The sequence below is a fragment of the Bombyx mori genome, chromosome 13 (assembly GCF_030269925.1).
Source record: "Bombyx mori chromosome 13, ASM3026992v2".
In the NCBI taxonomy this organism is placed as follows: domain Eukaryota; kingdom Metazoa; phylum Arthropoda; class Insecta; order Lepidoptera; family Bombycidae; genus Bombyx; species Bombyx mori.
Window position 1 is genome coordinate 11,233,100 of NC_085119.1, and position 19,400 is coordinate 11,252,499.

The window sequence follows — 19,400 nt, forward strand, 5'->3', positions numbered from 1 at the left end:
GTATAGTTACAACGGCTGCCCCACCCTTCAAACCGAAACGCATTACTGCTTCACGGAAGAAATAGGCAGGGTGGTGGTACCTACCCGCACGGACTCACAAGAGGTCCTATCACCAATAAAAAATACTTGTGAAGACCGAAGAAAATTTTATAAGATGTAATTTTGCTATTCAAAATGTTCTAAGAGTTCTCTTGGTCAAATTATCAGTTAGGTGTTTGGTAGTCTTTGACACCACAAAAGTACCAATAAAAACTTTATATTCAATTGTATTTGCACGTTGTAAGTAGAAAGAAGACATAATGTTACAATTGTTGTCGTGAGGAATTATGAATTCCTGTTCACGGCTTAAGTAACATTGCAAACAAAAAAAAGCAATCGTAGTAACAAAATTCTTAACTTTGTATGCGATACAATGTAATTCGCATAAACCTAAATACTTTTCGTTGTACTATTAGACATTTCTTATCGAGTGAGGGTTGTATTATGTAGCGGAAAATTTAATCTCACTCGTTTTTCGATCGTGAGACGAATGAACAATTACGCTGCTCCCTACACGAATCAGTTTTGTACCGTCGTGATTGAGTGAAAAAAAAGAAACTACTTAAAATTTAAATTTATTCATTTTTAAATAAGTAATTCGATTACATGTCTCTTCATTTCTAAAATTAAGAGTATTAAAAATGCGTTCAAAAATGATAAATTGTGATACCCCTAAAATCCGATAATGATAGTACACAGATAAAAATAAGTAGGAATAAAATAGCATACAACGTTATCGTCATGATGATGGGCTGTAAAAGAGATAGGGTCATCACTTAGCTACGCTTAAATTCTCCATTACACATATAGGTACTTTTCACAATTAATTTCGTTTATTTTTTTTTACACACAAAAAAATGTTTTTTATTGATTTTACACACGAAATTATGAAATAAAAACGGAAATATTTTTTTAATCATCAAAGAAATACTTTGACTTAATTGTTGGTGGATGAAAACAATAGATTATAACTTTCAGGCTGTATCTTAATTGCTTGTTATCGTGAAAGTAATTAGTAAAGTACAAACAAGTAAAGAGCAGTTGCAGTTTCTACAACAATCTTCTAAACTTATCTATGTATAACATTAAAAGTTGTTCGTTGATTAGCCATCCTATTATTTTAGAACAATTTGATTGATGATAATTCGATAGTTAGAATTTTACTTTTACGTAATGAAAACTTATAAGTCCTCCGGAATATTCATTAAGCGATAAAAAACGAAGTTAAATTTTCGAACAGAATAACTTTATCGTTTCTAGCTTGCCTTGAATGAAGTTGATACATATATGTATACACTTATATACCTTTTATTGCTTATATAGATGGACGAGCTCACGGCCCACCTGGTGTTAAGTGTTTATCGGAGCCCATAGACATCTACAACGTAAATGCCGCCTTGAGACATGAGTTCTAAGGTCTCAATTTGACAGTACAACGGCTGCCCCGCCCTTCAAACTGAAACCCATTACTGCTTCAGGGCAGAAACAGGCAGGCTGGTGGTACCTACTCGTGCGGACTCACAAGATGTCCTACCACTGGTAATTACGCAAATTATAATTTTGCGAGTTTGATTTTTATTACACGATGTTATTCCTTCAGCGTGGAAGTTAATCGTGAATATTTGTTAAGTACGTATTTTATTGGAAAAATTGGTACCCGCCGACGGGATTCGAACACCGTTGCATCGCTACATACGAACGAATGCAGCGGACGTCTTATCCTTTAGGCCACGACGACTTCAAAAGACTTCAGACAGTTATAATGATTACAAACCTGTGGTTGCACTGTTGGCAAGCGAAACATTCCAGATGATAGACGTTACTGCGAGCCCTCATCACCATTTCGAACGCGGGGATCACTTTATTACAAGCAGCACAGTATCCAGTATTGCCGAATAACCTGATTGATATATAGAGATTATTAATAAAAACATACATTTTATTGTCTAAGCCGGCAGTCGAGTTCACGGCTGATTTGATGCCAAGTTATCAGTAGTAGTCACCTGAATCCATAGATATCGTTAGACGGTTCTATTGGAGTAGTAGATAGTTATAACAAAAAACAATCATCTTTTATAACATTTAAATAAACATTCCGATATTCGAAAACTGCCACTTCACATGTGACAAGTGTTGCCTGCCATTACTTACACATTCAAACTCCAACAGATATGTATCAAAACCACTACTATTCCAGATATCAAGACACCGCTATAGCTTAAATGTATTAAACATCTTACGGCCAACTTGATTAGTGGTGTTCAGAAGCAATAGACATATTGTCTTGACATATTATGCTTCAAACTGAAACGCGTGATTGTCCCGCGGCTTAAATTGGCATGTCGATGTCGATACCAGAACTTATAGTAACTTATAGTAACGCAATACGTAATAGTAGTGGATTTTTTACGTTTTGGTTTATATGTATTACACGATTTTATTATTCTCTAATCCTGGAGGTAGCTCGACAACATGCGTTAAGTATACCTGAGGAATTTGAACACCGACATAGTCACAGCGCTTGATGCGAATACATTGGACGTCGTATACAAGAATTGCTCGTTTAAAGGTATAAGATAATCTGAATCTCGGAAACGGCTCAAACGATTTTCATAAAATTTAGTATACAGGGGTTTTCGGGGGCGATAAATCGATCTAGCTACGATTTATTTTTAGAAAATGTTGTTTTATTCGTGTTTTCAATAATCAGCTTTATCAATAATCAACTTTATGACTCTTCCCGACATCTATTGGCGAATAATAATACTATTTTTATTAATTGAGAGCAACTAACTGCTTTTAAGACACAACAAGATGGCGTTATAAAAAAAAACGGTCATCATCTAGTAAAGCTTGAAGAAGTCCGAATAAAAAATATACCTCAAATAATCTCTCTTGCAGAGAATTAGGTTGGCGCGCGTGTACAGAGTGTGGCCAACCTCCCCGAGTCGGCAGTCGCAGCAGCCGCACTTCAAACAGTCCTCGTGCCACAGTTGATCCAAAGCCTTCAAGAGATACCGCTCGGTGATCACTTTGCTGCACCCAGCGCATATCTGCCGAGATTATATGACATCAGTAAAAAGCCGCTACTGAGTGAGCGCTAATTATTATCGGACGGAGGAGTATGAAATTTCCCACACTAGGACCTCTTTTTACTGGTGGTAGGACCTCTTGTGAGTCCGCACGGGTACGTACCTTCATCCTGCCTATTTCTGCCGTAAAGCAGTAATGCGTTTCAGTTTGTAGGGTGGGGCAGCGGTTGTAATTATACTTGAGACCTTAGAACTTATATCTCAAGGTGGGTGGCGCATTTACGTTGTAGATGTCTATGGGCTCCATTTATTTGACATACACACGTTGATATACCTATATACTCTATATACTCTTTTGCTTATTGTTAAAGTGTGTGGTCAAATTGAGAATAGATTAATGTCTATAGCGTAGCTTTGGCGAAATCTGTGATTATAGAAATATAATATAATAGTATCTTTGGCAATAGAACCATAATAATGTTCAAACTTATAAATTTCGACAACTGGGGGACCACTACTATAGGATAGATATCTCTTGTGTTTTACCTGTGGTTGAGGAGGATTCTGTGCAGATGTTACAGTCGTTGCCTGCGATGTAGCTGGTAGGGGAGACGAACGTGCTTCCTTCGTAACGTCCATGGCCAGCATTTGCGAGCTTAACACTGGACTGCCGCTCGGCTGATGCGGCACTCGCCTCTCGCACTGCAAACAAAATAAGATCTCATTTAGAATCACAATTGCTACATTGTTTTTGGAACGAAGTTCCTTATGGGACGATGCGGAGGGGTACCCTATCCCTAACGGAAAAAACGTCCGTAACGTAAGATTTTATTAGTAATACGCACAGTGTACGACTTAACTTTGTAATAACGTACAAAAAATAACATATTTTTTGATGATATATTTTTTATAAATAATTGTGAATAAAATAAAGTTGATAACTTTGTAAAATAGTTTTTATTTTATTTTTATCAATAAAAAAATCACAATAAAAAATGTGTACCCGAATAATTATTTTCTTTATACGATATACGAATAGAACTTAAAATTAATATTTTTATAATAAGGAACTACATTCCTATCCGGTGTCCCACGACACCACACATCTTTTTATTTTATTGCTCTTGTAAGCAGACGAGCATACGGCCCATCTGATGGTGTGTGGTTACCATCGCTCGTGGACGTCAGCAATGCCAGGAGCAGAACCAAGCCGCTGCCAATATGGTAATATTAAGAGAGAGATTTATCAAGACTACGATAAATAAATAAAATTCAGAATATTCAGCAAACAGAAATTGCAATTCAATATTAACGATCTAGGTTCTTTATAATGAGCATCAATTACTAGAGGAATTGAGTACCATAAGAATTTTATTTTTCAATAAAAATTGCACAAGTCATAAAATAATAATAAAATTAAATAAAAACTATTTTGTGTTACAGCATTACACGCTGAGCTGTTAATGTTATCGCCGGTAATAACGACTACACTAAAAAAAAATTAGCACAACTACTCAAGCGATTAATGAGAACGTGAAACACGATTCGTCGTTTCTGAACAAATTATGGGCTTTAAAATACTTATAAACAACAACAAAAACTTATGCCGCTATTGAGATTGTGAACGAAAAAAAAAAGTAGGTAAGTAATCGCGTCAAGCACGGCTCGCGGCTGCGTTACGGTTAATTAACATTTTTAAATAAGATTCAATTAAATTTGGCAACCGCTGTAACCTCGCACTATTTATACGCCGCCAATTTTAACTCTTGTATCTGCGACCTCTGGATTAGTAAAAAAAAAAAAAAAACAAAAAAAAAAACTCTGAAATCGTTTTCTAGTCCAACGGAAACGTGTATAAGAGGCAGCGTGGCTGAAACAATACCGACCATTGTAAGGCCCGTGACGAATGGCTCGCCTCTCTTATTTTTGTGTTTTGGAGAGTGCGTCCGATCGCCGCCGGCACGTAAATAATGGGATACTGATATTGGCCGGAAACATGCACACTGAACCAAAAATTCGTGTCAGCGACTGTTTGTTTAAGTAAGCTAATTAACTATTCTTATTAAAATCACGGACGATCGAGTGTAATTCTTCAATTTCAAAGGCAAAACCGTAACAATGTTTCATGCTGTGTAATGCTTTACACTCAATAATTGATCGCGTCAGAGCTCATGTTTCAGTGCAACACATGCATTAAACAACTAATTAGCGGTACACGCTACTTTAAATGAAACATAATAAATCATTCCGAACGTACCTCACATTATTATTATCTTTTATAAAATCAAAATGTTCAATAGTTTCATTGCAACATAATTTGTTTATACATATCATTTTGTTTTTTGTTATCGTTGTGCTGATCAATGTTGATTTTTAATGTCATATCGCAATATAAAGAAAGTACGTAATAGAATTTCAAATTAAGAATTTTTTTACGAAATATTTCTAATGTAAAATCTGGTACAGACATTATTTTTTTAAACAGTAAACAACAGTCGCTAACGCAGAGTAAACCTGCTTAGTTTATATCCGGTTAAATCCGAGCGACCGGTAATGTACTTACGTCGGTGCTTTCAATGCGACATTTTTTACAGAACCGGGCCGTCAACGGAAGCTTCGTGAATAATTACCGATCGACGACAGCAACACGCCACGCCACTCGGAAAACAACCCGTGCCGAATGCATCCAACCGAGATTAGACGCAGTCCAAGCAAAAAAGCTCACGCCTTCCATTAGCTCTGACTTTCAAAACGTCAATACGCACGAATTAGGATTTAACGAACGCCAGCCGTGAAGCGGGAAACGAAACTATGCAAAAGTAATTTCGCGTGACTGTCAGTGGCTAATTGGTTGGTTATTAAGCGAGATAAAACAGCGGCGTGCTGGGAGCGGTGTTGCAGGCATCGCTAAATTGAAGGATGCGCTTAAACAGCGGCGTGCTGGGACCGGTGTTGCAGGCATCGCTAAATTGAAGGATGCGCTTTGGATTCGCGAGGGAGCCCGCGTCCGCATATCCAACGTGTCCCGCACCGCGTTAATGATTAACACCGACGCGGTCCGAGACCAATTATACGCTGCCACCATACTCAAATTAGAAACTATTTTCGCCCATTAGCAACCAACTTCATAATCAATTACACGTTAAAATTTCATAGCGCTGATTCGGGAGCTCTATGTTTGGATAATCGGAGTTTGTGGTCCCTCGGCGAGCTATTACGCGGCTCTGAACGGACTATAGAGGTTTTTGTTGGGCTTACGTTGAATTTCATGCATATTTCGTGTGCAATTGCACTTAATGCATGTGTAATTTTGTAAATTAAATACTTTATACGTTTACGTACGCTCGTCACAAGTTATAAGCAAAGTTCGTTTGGTTTTTCCCTCAAAATCCTTCATAAAAATGTTTCGTTTTAATTATATCGGCATTGAAATATAAACTAGGCTATTATACGGCGTTGAGAGGATTGAGTGCACTTCGCTAATCATAATTCATCAGCGAGATTAAAGAATAAACGTCGCGATGAGGGAGATTTGTTGAACACGCGCCCCTGTCTCGCACTGATACATAAGTAAATTACTACAGACACCGCACTATTTCACAGGTCTATATTTATAAATAAATCATTATAATATACACCTTCAGACAAACGAAAACAATCTGGTAGACCTTTTAGATCTAGAAACTCGAGCTCCCATAGGAATAAAAATTATTATAGTTAGTTCATGAGCACGTTTAAAAAATGTTAATAGAAAACATTACGTATAAAATATTTTCAAGTTAGGATTTTATATGCCGATAAGCTATACACGTTGGTGGAGACTAGAACAGTTATGTTATTCTTCTCATTCGTTTGCACTCTAGGCAGAGTAGTCGCGGTCGTCAGTTGAGGTGGTGGTGCGCTTCACAAGACGTCACCATTCCTCGCGGACCGTGGCCTTTCTTGTGCACTTGTTGACAGGATTGTTTAGCTGCCTTTATTTGGTCGATCCATCGTAACGGTAATCTACCGCGTGGTCTTGTACCCTGTATATAGTTATATACCTATATGCAAATTCCAAATGTAATTGAAACCTAATACCATCCAACTTAAGTGTCAAAAAGAAATATACTGACTCTGACTAGGAGTCGAACGCGGATATTATACAACTATAATTAATATCACTAACAAATAGACCGATGAGATAAACGCTGACTAAACTATAATAGCAGTTCAATGAAGAACCGAAAATAATTTAAAAAAAAGCCGAAACAAACGAAAAGAGAACAGTAAATTTAACTTACAAACCTTTTAAATAGGTTTTAAAATATTTTATTATACAAGTCGATGTCAATAAACAATTACTTTTGTGTTGTACATAAGATAGTAGCCATTGCAATAAAAATATGCACATTTTACATTTACAGATATGAGCGAGGTGTGAGTGAGGCTTCTGCGTAGATTATGGATTGTGACAGTGTGGGAGAGACTGAGACACAATATGATCGCCACACCTGCGGAAACGACGGCAAAGTAACGAGACGAGAAGCTAAATAATTCAACCAACTTGCAACGCTTGCAACGGTGCTCTATTTAAGATTTCTTCAGACAAATAACCAACTTTATACTTTCACTTATGTTATTACGGATATATAGTGAATTTAAAAATCGAATAAATTATGACGGAATTACTAACTATTACTTAACTTACTTCATTATTACTTAACTTAACTCTTGCTCGAAAACTCTTTGCTTCTTGTTTATATCCAATAGCAATTGTAACAAATCTCAATAAGGCTATTTGAAATAGCAAAGTTAAGTTAAGATTAAAAAAATATGTATCCTGTAGATTCTGGTTAGCATATTAAGACAACGTGATAAAAATTTTATATTTATTTCGGACTTTGAAGCGTGTGTTAATTTACAAGTTAATCGGACGTCTTGAAGTTGTAGAGCAACAGGTAAAATGAATAAAAGCAGGTTAGAAAAACGCATATCATAATGCGTTATTTACCATTACCAAATACATGCTTCAATTATGAACTTATTACATTACGATCTCTGACTTGCCTTATCTCTGCATTCGTTACTCGTTAATTCATAATTTAATTAAGCAATATACCTAATGCTATAAATAAATTAAATTGATTAATTTAGTAAATTGAATTGAATAGAAATAGAGTGGTTTTGTGCCAAATTGTATTTTATTATTATTATATTTACTATTTTCAATCATTCTGGTGTTAAGTGGTCATCGAAAACCATAGATATCACAATGAAAATATACTCACCCAACTTGAGACATGACACTCAAATATATTAATCGCATGAAAGCTTCGCGGCATCTGCCCATCTGCCTATCTGCCTATATATATAAAGTATCTGCCTATGCGGGCTTAAAATAAAACCTCTAAGTTCCACCACCATCACCACTAAGCTTAACCAATACATACCAAATATCTTTTGAATAGCTAGTTTGTATGAATCTATCGCTTCATATAATGTATTTTTATTGAGCATAACAAAACTGTACTGCTATAAAATACATTTAAATGACGTAGAGCATACTCCTAAGCGTAACAACTCCAACGGCACTTATTTAGCAGATTGCTTTCCTTTAAGTTGTTCTTTAATATAGGTATAGATGGCACGATTCGCCTACACTTCACACCCTTTGCCATCAGCAAACATATTTTCGGCGTTTGCCATTACACCGTTTCTGTTCAAACACGGTTCGCTAATTAAAATAACTTTAATTCGTGCATGCGTTTTAAATTGACACGCATACAACGTCTTTACGACATGTGTATTAAAGTCGAAATCGGAAAGCCAGTACTGTGGACGAGGCTAATTAGAACGCAAATGTCACTAGCATTATCACTCGGCCGCCGCAGAACGGAAACCGCGAACTCGACGTGAAATTTCGTTAATACCAACCAGCCCATATTAGATTACCGGCGCTCGCCCGCCGCAATAATATAACGAAATTCAAACATTAATAGGCTCAAACACAATCACGGATGGCCGCATAATCGAGTTAGGTGCTATTCGGTTAAACCCCTATCGCGTAATCTGCTCCATTGTCTGACAGTCGTTGCTCTGATCATGAGGGCCGATTATTGTGGCAATTTCGTGTTTATTGTTTTCAGGTGTCTCCTGTCGTCCGTCGTTCTAAAGAAACAAAGCTATCTGAGTACGGAGCCGATCTCGTAAAACACGGAACCACGGCAATTTTAAATGAACACGCATCTTTGAGTTTGAGCTAAGATTTAGATTCAGACGTTCAAAACAAAAGAGGTAAATAAGAGAATTCTAGAAAAACGAACTGCTCGCGGATAGTAAACAAGCTCCGTCGTGGTCGAAGTAAGTGATACTCACGTGGAATATACGTCAGTAAAGTTAAAAAGTTTCACGGCAGTTAGATGCACTAGAAGGAACAAATAAGTAGATAGAATGGAGGCAACGTCAAAACTGCCAAAAACAAAACTATAAAGTTTCGTCTATAACGGATAGATACCGCTCGACGCTTTATCTATTTCAAATGTCTGACTCAATTTAGATCAGGAGAGACTTTTCTCTCTCTCTCTGTAGAATTAACAATTCTAGTTTAACGTTTCACAATCTTACCGCAATTCAATTTAATTGCATTTTTTTTTTATTTCATTAAGGATATAGATTTTAATTGAAACCGGTCAGTTAATGGAACCGCAATTACTTAAACATTTATTGACGTGTTCATTATAGTTGTCACATTAATAGCTCCGGCCAGCCAACATTTTCAAGTTAATGTTTCATTCTATTAGCGAGTAAGTAGATTAAAACGAACCAGTCGTGACTACACAGAGCATGAATGTAATAAAATCGAAAGCGTTTTACGATTACTAAAAAAACATAGGGCGTATTGATACCGTGACGCGTACAGTAACGACGGCTATGTAATGTTACACCGATATTATAGCTGATTCTGCTGACGTTTTATAACATTATAAAACAAACGTCTCGTATTAATTATGAGAGACGATGCATTCACATCCCTATTGATCGTAAAGAATCTTTGATGACAGTTGTAAAATGTTCAGAATCGTTGTCGTGATAATTTATGAACCATGTTTATGGATAAATTTATGGACAATTTGTTTCATCGCTATCGAAAATTCGCTTAATGCGTAAGTTTTTTAATTAATCGCGTTATCAACGACTACATCTACGATCTTATAAGGTAGCGTACAAAAAGTTTTTAGTAAATGACTCGCACTAGAGAAGGCCGTAACGAATTAAACCCGGAGCCTATTACGTGAAGTGAGTTATAAAATAAAGCTGCGGCGAACAACTTCATACATTACAAGCCGATAACCAGACGAGACTTCTGAGACACAAACCAGTCCCTTTTAGTGAAATTGAAAACTTTTTCTGTTACTCATACCGCGACCACGACACCGCACCTTTTAAATCAATTGCCTTTTATAATTAACTTATTCCGTTATTGGAGTGCACTTGCTCGTTCGCTCAATTAAAACTCAATCGAGATGTAAATCTATTGATTACAGAACGAGTTTTTCTGACACATAATATAAAGCAAATGAAATTGTTTTCTGGATAAGTGCTACTTACATCGGTTTCCGATATTGCTTTTGAAATTAATTTATAATTGCATCCTCGTGGCTATAGGAGTCGCTCGCACTGGGTCCTAATTATGAAAACATATTTTACTTCGAAAAAACGTGAGGACATTTGTGTGTACAAGTCTTAATTGTATTTCAGTTGTTTGAAAATGTTGTAGTCTCACTTAAAACTCAGCCCCTAAACTGTTTTTTGTACCTACCTATGCTGATAGCCTTGAGAGGCTATTTCAGCTTCTCCTTGACGTGTAGGTGAGCTCACGGGGCTCAAACCGGAAGTGTTGCTAACACTGGCCCTAGCAAGAGCAGTAGGTACTTCGCAAAATCTACCACCGGATCGGAAACGCGACCCACTGAGAAGATCCGTCGAGAAACTCAGTGGGCGACTGCTTCGTTAAGCTGCTTAATAATGCAACCATTACAGTTAATGGAATATAGACATAGACTGCAATATTTTACTCATGACTAATAGTCAATTCTGAAAAAATGCAGCCCTCGCTAATGCAATTACGATCCCCACTCAGGTAGCGACTTCTAATTCCTATTGAACATTAAATCAATTAGATAAAAGCTATCGGTAGTTATCGATCAAATGTTTTATTTATAAATATTTGAAATTACTACTTTCGTTAAAACACTTTAGGTAAATTTTTAATGATTGATATTGTTTCATTAAAACGAGTCATAGCATAATTGTCATTTTCAATGTAAAAATGATTAGCATAATGTGTCCCTATAATCTTATTTGTTAATTCGGTGTGCTTATAAACACAATCCAAATGTTAATGAGTTATTTATTTATTTATTTACACTTTATGCACAAACAAAACGTGTACACAGGCGGACTTAATGCAATGGGCATTCTCTTCCAGTCGACCATAGGGTGGTGCAGAGACAATGCATGGTAGGTGCATTAACAAAAGAATAAAAAACAACAATAACAAAACAAAAAAAGAACATCGTTTTACAACATATATACTAATCATATGGTTTCTTATTTATGTTTGAATACCTTTAGCTTATGTTGTATTAACGTTTGTTCTGCTAAAGCAATTCACAATTACTTTATAAACATTTCGACGGTTTTGTCGAAAACGAAGCTAGCACAACTAAGTATTCTTGAAACATGTTTGAAATAGAATACAATTTCAGGCAAGTGCCACCGCGGGACGCTAAGCTGTTTATAGAAATGCCGGCTTGAAATAAATATATGATCTGTCATGGGTCTTATCTGGTGAAACATTAGCTAATAAAAATATATATGAAATGTATTTGAATTATGAATGTGTATTTAATTCAAGTCCTTTATAGCCACCACCTACATCGGAATGCCATCCGAATTTCTATCACTTAAACATAGAAAGTAGAAAAACAATCTGTGGTCCATTGAACAATATTTTTAACTAAATAAGTTCCCTATATGACTTTATGAATGATTTCGCTAATCAATCTATATACAGGTATCAAAATGAATTGCTGTTCGTTAGTCTCGCTAAAACTCGAGAACGGCTGAACCGATTTGGCTAATTTTGGTCTTGAATTATTTGCGGAAGTCCAGAGAAGGTTTAAAAGGTAGATAAATATGAAAATGCTCGGATTTAAATAAAAATAACAATTTTGTTTTTCCTTTGATGTGTCCCCCGTCGGAAGTATTGCTTTTGTTTGTTTTAAGTTTATTTGATACAAAAGTTTAGGTCTTTTATTTATCGATTGAGGCATTACGAAGTCTGCCGGGTCAACTAGTTTACAAATAAAAGTTTACGAACAAAATTTACAAATAATTGTCGGCAATGACAAAATAATTATAACAATCATATATTATAATTCTGCGTTCGTATTCGAAGGCACAGCTGTTATACGATATAATTGAATCTTCAACTTCTTGTTTCGAAGTGGGCGGCATTCACGTTGTGTGAGGTCCAGGCAGTCCGATAACCACTCAGGAAACCGTGAACTTATCTACAGCGATTAAAAAAGAACTAAACAATCAACAATTCATTATGGTATCGCTGAAAATACAATGACTCGATATTATTACGCACGCTTGCATTTATTTGAATTTCATACTGTGTTTCAATGTCAACAATTCGAAGATGAAATTTAATCAATGTTGGTCTTTAGGCTTTAAACAATTTGCGGTAGACAGCGGCTTGGCTCTGACCCTGGCATTGCTGAAGTCCATGGACGACGGTAACCTGTCACCATCAGGTGAGCCGGTGGGCGGGTATGCTCGTCTGCCTACAAGGGCAATAAAAAAAAATCTAAAGAAGGAATATTTTTTTTTACCTATTCTAGTAACGTCGAGGGCTTATTCTAGATTCGCCGAACTAGTAGGTGAGCTCACGGGACTCAAAACGGAGAAGAAAGGGGATTCGCCTTGAGTACTTAATCGATCTAATATTTTTAAAGGCGATTTGATTCAAATACATAAAGATGTTTCAGGGTATTTATGTACTCGTCTATTGTCTTGTTACATACATATGTGGGTTTCCGATACTAATAACACAGGAGAAAATCTTAGCTTCAGATCGAATGTAGAGCGCTATATCTTTTCAATATCTCCTTCGCGTTCACGATTTTCGTCAAGGCTTTATTTTCTTTTAGTGAGATTTCAAATCATCAAATTTACCATCAAAACGTTAAGCAAACAGATCGAATGTAAAGATGCCGAATCGAGTTTAACACAGGCCTATTGTTCAGACTGAGTTATGCGATCAATTAATTAAATTACGCTCTGCTGTGGACGGGGCCATAAGAAAATTGCTTTTATTTGTAGGCAGTCATTCAATTAAACATTCATTCATTTGCAGGAATCGAGTGGCGTCCATTACCCATAATTATAACATACGTCTATGTTACTGTTTTTTACGGTCAATTTAATCTCTATATCGAAACAAATCGGTTTATGAAACGCGTTATTATTATTTCTTACTGCCTTTCTAGGCAGACAGGCTTACAGCGCACCTGATGGTAAGTGATTACCGTCGCATATGGACGACAATGACAGGGGCATAAATTTGCAACTACTTTTCTGTTTAACTTAAGTGAGCTTGTTAAAGTTTTTTTATTAAAATGATGGTAGATGGTTGGTAATGGGCTCACTGCCTTTCTAATATTGAGCTTCAGTGTATCTGAGAAATGAAGTCAATATTTATCTTCGTTTAAATTTTATGGTTATTGGTCAAAATTCGAGAGATGTTATGTGATTATTTATTTATTATACAAATGGATGCTTCCGGAACCAATAAGTATCACATTGTAAGTGCCTCGACGCGCTTTATGACAGGTTGAAGTTTCAATTGAATTGGATAACGGTTGTACATCCTTCGAACCAAGACCTTTGATTGCTTCGCGGCCCAAGCTTGAAGAACCTTCCCATGCGGACACAATATGGGAACATGACAACACGTACTACCCGTTACAAATTCTACAGTATTCTAGTTTTCTTACATTTTTATTCTCTGGTAAAAATCATAGTTCAGATATTTCTCATTATGGTTTATTTGCCGCCTCATTGTTTGATGCCTTAAAACAGAAACAGCAACTAAATATGTATTAAACATATTTGTTTTTTTTTTTAAAGTTAATTTTAAACTGAGTTTTTTTTAATTTCAATTCATCTTGTCTAAAATAAGTATGTTAGTTTAGTTAAATAATTTAAATTACTAAAATAAAAATTTACATTTAAAAAAATCTCGTTCTGCCTCAAATTGAATTCATCATGGCGGCTTTTTAAAGAAAAAACTAATTGTGCTTATGAAATTTAATAATGTTACGTATGATTATTAATGAATACGTTTTAAGACAACTAGTTTATTGTACAGACGTGTGCGACGTTTGGAACAGCTAATTATTACAACAACAAAAAAAACTTTAAAACATTATTCGCCGCCTAATTACAATGTGTGAATGGAATTGTAATTAAAGTTGGCGATTAGTAAGCACACACATAAGTATTGCACAATGGCTCATTGTCTTAATACATTGAAGGAGCTAATGATTGTTATAACGTCATTAATTAAGTGAAAGTATAAATTAATAGTTATTGGTAAATTCAACTAAAAAACACTACGATTCATAAAAGTGATCAAGATTAGATTGACCATAAACTACAACAACAAACAACTTACAACAAAGTTAATATTAATAAACAAAAAAGTCATGTCCGATATGTACGATCTAGGTGTGTCTCATATTTTTTAGTGTACATAATTTTAAACGCAACTAATACCATCAAAAGAAAGCCTTTATGAAAATACCATCATGCTACATCTCTCTCGCATTATGAACAGTAGCATTTTTCGATATTTGCAAATTTTCTCCGGCATACGAGTTAAATGGTTTCTAAGTTGGCTATTTACTATTAAAAATATATTCTGTTTATAGCAAATAATACTTCTTCTTGAGTAATATATTTTGCATAAGTTAATAATCTGCTTAAATAATAACGAAGTTTAAATCCCCATTGGGATCCATCAGTTTATTACCATTACAATATAACTTTAAAAATCGTATTTACATTACATTTTATTTAAGCGAATGACAACGGAATAATACTCTACATAATAATAAGATGAAAACTAAACGGAAACTTTTTTTTTGAGTTTTGTTGAATATTACGTTCCTCGAACTGTGTTCGTTTAGTTTTCAAATAACAATTAGATCTATTATTATTTAATGGCAGTCACGCTACGTTGTGACTGACTATCACTTAATGTATGAAATTGATACACTTTTGAAACGCCCCCGCGCGTCACCAATCATCATTCGTAGATGATGGTAACACGACATAAACATTTAGTTTATTCTTCTATTCAGATACCTTTACCCCGATCACTTAGGATTTATTAATTTTCGAATTATTATTGTTTATTTCGATAATTAGTCTTCTCCATCTACATTTTTCTATTTTGGCCTAAAAAAATGTGTGACATAAAATCTAGATTTTTTTCCCCCACCAAATTGCTGGTAGCTTAAGAGTTTATTCTAACTGCGCGCGGACGGGTAGATGAAGGGGCTCAGCCTGAGGGAATTTGATGATACCAACAAGAACAGTGCTTCGCTGAATCGACCACTACATCGAAATCGCGAACTACTGAAAAGATCCGGCAAGAAACTCAGTGGATTTTATCTTTGGGCCTCGCAATAAAATTTGATGAGTTCAACAAGACGCTTCTATGTGAATATTGGTAAAATGGATGATCAAGCTCATAGTCCACCTGGTGTTCAGTGGATAACGGAACCCGTGGACATCAACAATGTAAATGCCTGCCTTAAGACGTGAGTTTTAAGTCTCAGTTTTTTATGGCATTACTACTTGACGACAGAAATAGTCTGGATGGTGGAGCCTTTCCGTGCGGGCTCACAAAAAGAAAACAGAAAATTGAGTAAATGGATTTCATCACCACGCCCTAACTGTATTCAATGCGCGCTACTACCAGTAATACCTCTCATGGCATTAATTATATAATATAATAATAGAATATATCACTATAGATCACAAAAAAATGGATTTAATTAATAAAATACATGAGATACAGAGTACCATTAAAATTAACTCACTTTAATTAATTACAAGCGGTTGCCTTACAAAAGTCAAAAAGTAATCTAGTGATCTTAATTGAATTAGTATTTTTTTAACATACGTAATGATCAATTACACAAATTAATTCGTAGAAAGAAAATAATTGTTGTTTAATTATACGGTTTTTAAGAAACATTTTTTTTTCTGGTATTACATAATCTGCAAAAGTTTTATAGGAAAAGTGTCAAAGAAAAATATAAAATAACAACACTAAGTACACATGTAAATATTTCCAGTACTAAATAATTTCAGTAAAAATAGATTAATATTGTACTAAAATTTAGTTTGCTAAGAAATATATTTTTCAAACAGTTTCATACTTTCGAATAATCACTAATTAATTGGCGAAAAATGGTCCCTTAAATAAATAAATAATCCTTAAATAAATAATTTAAAAAATTTGGTTTTTGAATAAAAAACATTGACGTTAATAAAATAAAACTAGCACCTGATCAACCAGAAATAATTCGTTTGTATAATTTGTAATTTGAATGTCTGGTATTTTTTTTGTGTTTATACAGTGAAAAAATGCAAACAATTGATAAAATAATATAAAAAAACCACTTGATAAAATAAGTATGCGGTTTCCATTTTAAGTAGGTACATAATTATTGTTATCGCACTCCTTTCATTGGACACCCTTTTTTGTTTTGAACCTCAGTACTTATTCCGAACCATATAAATCTAAGTAATTATTATTTTTGTAACTGAATAAGCTTTTACTACTACGAGTACATACTGAAAATGTTGAGGATCCTACGATCATTAAGTATTGTCTGCTTAACTTGTCGAAGTAATTCAATTACTATTAAAATGTAATGTTTCGATAAATATATTTAAATAGAAGCTTTCAACCCAGAAAGTCTTATAATATTGAACTGTCATATTAATGACACTTTTGACAAAAAAAACCATAAAATTAAAACGAACTTACCAAATATTGACCCTGTAAATCTAAAATTCACAACTGAAAATACAGATCATATTAATTAATTCAGTTAGTAAAGTAATTGAATCCTTATTGTGTGAAAGTTTCGATTTAATTTTGCTCGTTATAAATCCAAGCGCACGTAATGCGTGAACACAAAACGCAGTACTTTTAAAAACTGAACGAATGTCGGTGGTATCGCTTCCTGTTGGATTTGATAAGACCCTCTCCGCTAGTTAATGAGATGTCTGCTTTTGTAACTGTTATTGTAGTTCATTATTATTAACGGATTATATTTAATTAGAATTTGGCTCTAAATTATTGTTGGTTAACGTATAGGTAATGACGCAATTTTTATTTTTGCTTTCGTCGAAACGTACTGTTTAAATGTAATATGGTGTCGCATGTATATACATATTTTGGGTTTTATACTTTATGTAATTTTTTTTTTTTTAATTTATTGCTTATATTGGTGGACGAGCTCACAGCCCACCTGGTGTTAAGTGGTTACTGGAGCCCATAGACATCTACGACGTAAATGCGCCACCCATCTTGAGATATAACTTCTAAGGTCTCAAGTATAGTTACAACGGCTGCCCCACCCATCAAACCGAAACGGATTACTGCTTCACGGCAGAAATAGGCAGGGTGGTGGTACCTACCCGCGCGGACTCATTATAGGTTATACCACCAGTAAATTTATAAAGTATATTATATATTTTATGCATATTTTGTGTAAATGTACATGTAAAATAATATTTATTACAATGTTACTGTATTCAATTTCCATGAGCAGTCTATGCTATTGACATTACTATAAATAATTTGAATTCCCTTTTAATTTTTTTTTTTTTCGTTGTGTTGTACGAGTATATTAAGTATTTGAGCTAGTGCTTGATCCTATAGATCAATGCTCGATAAATACGTCGTTGACAGTGAAAATAATATCATCTGTAAACGTTTCACGAATCAAAAACCTACCAAATAGTCCAGTCAGGAAAAACATTTTTATCTTTAACTTCAAAAACATGTTTGTTTGTCAAATACTTTTAAGATTAAGTGTTGACCGAACAAATATTTTATGTCTTCCTCTAAAATGTATTACAACTTTAACTCTGAATTTGTGTACACGTGCACTGCTAGAAAAAAGTAATATTATTTTTCAATTCCGATACAAAGATGGTCGATGCGCACGGCAAATTGGTTGTATTGTCAATTTGGGCAGTGCGTGCCGGGGCGCAGATGAAATGTTTATTTTCAATTTCCGCTATTTCCTCGCCGCGTCCGCCGCAGGATTAGGCATTGATAAAACTACGTATATTGGTTACGTCCATAGTTTTTAAAGTATTCAAAATGTATATTATTATCAGCTTTAGAATCGACAGTTTCAATATATTTACGAGAGGAGTTAATAGGCTCTCATACAGAACAAATAAATCATGTACCCGGTAATAATTCGCTATTGTTTAAATATATTGAATCATTTAGTTACGTAAACACCAATAATTGTTGATTTCTGATTAAGAGTAATTGCTAAATCAAGCTTGTTAAAGATGCATGTAACAATTGAGTCGTTATCACCAACAAAAATGAACAATGTTATTAATTATTGAAATTGTATGTCAGTATATTTAATTGGCTTGTTTGGTTTTTACTTCAATAACTTGCAATTAATAGTTTGTGGTTAGTTTCCGTTGGTTTCAATCAGTTTTATTCGTTGGTTACAAAGCTAGGCTATGTTTTTTTAGCACAAAAGTATTAATTCTAAATTTTAAATTAACTAGTATTTTTATTTGAACGAAGGCCTGTGGGTTGACCTAGATATAGCTTATATGCTTTAAAGGTAAGACGAACATTATAGAAAACAAGTGAGATTTCAATGTCGTTTCTCAAGCGATGGATAGCTACATTCAGATCGTAAACTTTCTGTTCGCCCGTAGCCAGCCGTAGACTAAGTGGAATATGAGATTGTTCATCCTCAACAGAACATAAAGCTTACCTTTTTATGTTACTCGAACTTCAAATCAACGACTAACACTAAACAAGATGTAGGGTAATAATGAAATTTAAGGGACTAAGATCCAGACAAGATGTAGGGTAATAATGAAATATAATTTAAGGGACTAAGATCCAGTTAAGGTCTGTAGTGTCAGAATTGTAACTAAGTAAGTCCCAGCTACTATCTACTACTACTTGATAGATAGCGAAACCACGTTACA

At 34.8% G+C, this 19,400-nt stretch overlaps 1 protein-coding gene and 1 long non-coding RNA gene across 4 annotated transcripts in view; one reads left to right on the forward strand and one right to left on the reverse strand.

Moving 5' to 3' along the window:
• LOC692949 (beadex/dLMO protein) overlaps window positions 1–19,400 on the reverse strand; it is an 84,157-nt gene that overhangs the window by 5,464 nt on the left and 59,293 nt on the right. For 2 of the 3 annotated variants that reach the window (XM_038014745.2, NM_001046789.1), the window contains 3 exon segments: window positions 3,618–3,773; window positions 2,920–3,092; window positions 1,814–1,939 (listed from right to left, as the gene is read on the reverse strand). In XM_038014745.2, the coding sequence (XP_037870673.1) occupies window positions 1,814–1,939; window positions 2,920–3,092; window positions 3,618–3,773 (455 nt within the window). 3 annotated transcript variants of the gene reach the window in all.
• LOC134200000 (uncharacterized) lies at window positions 3,584–7,735 on the forward strand. Its single transcript, XR_009974729.1, has 2 exons — window positions 3,584–5,111; window positions 5,666–7,735. It is a non-coding gene; the product is annotated as an uncharacterized LOC134200000 (long non-coding RNA).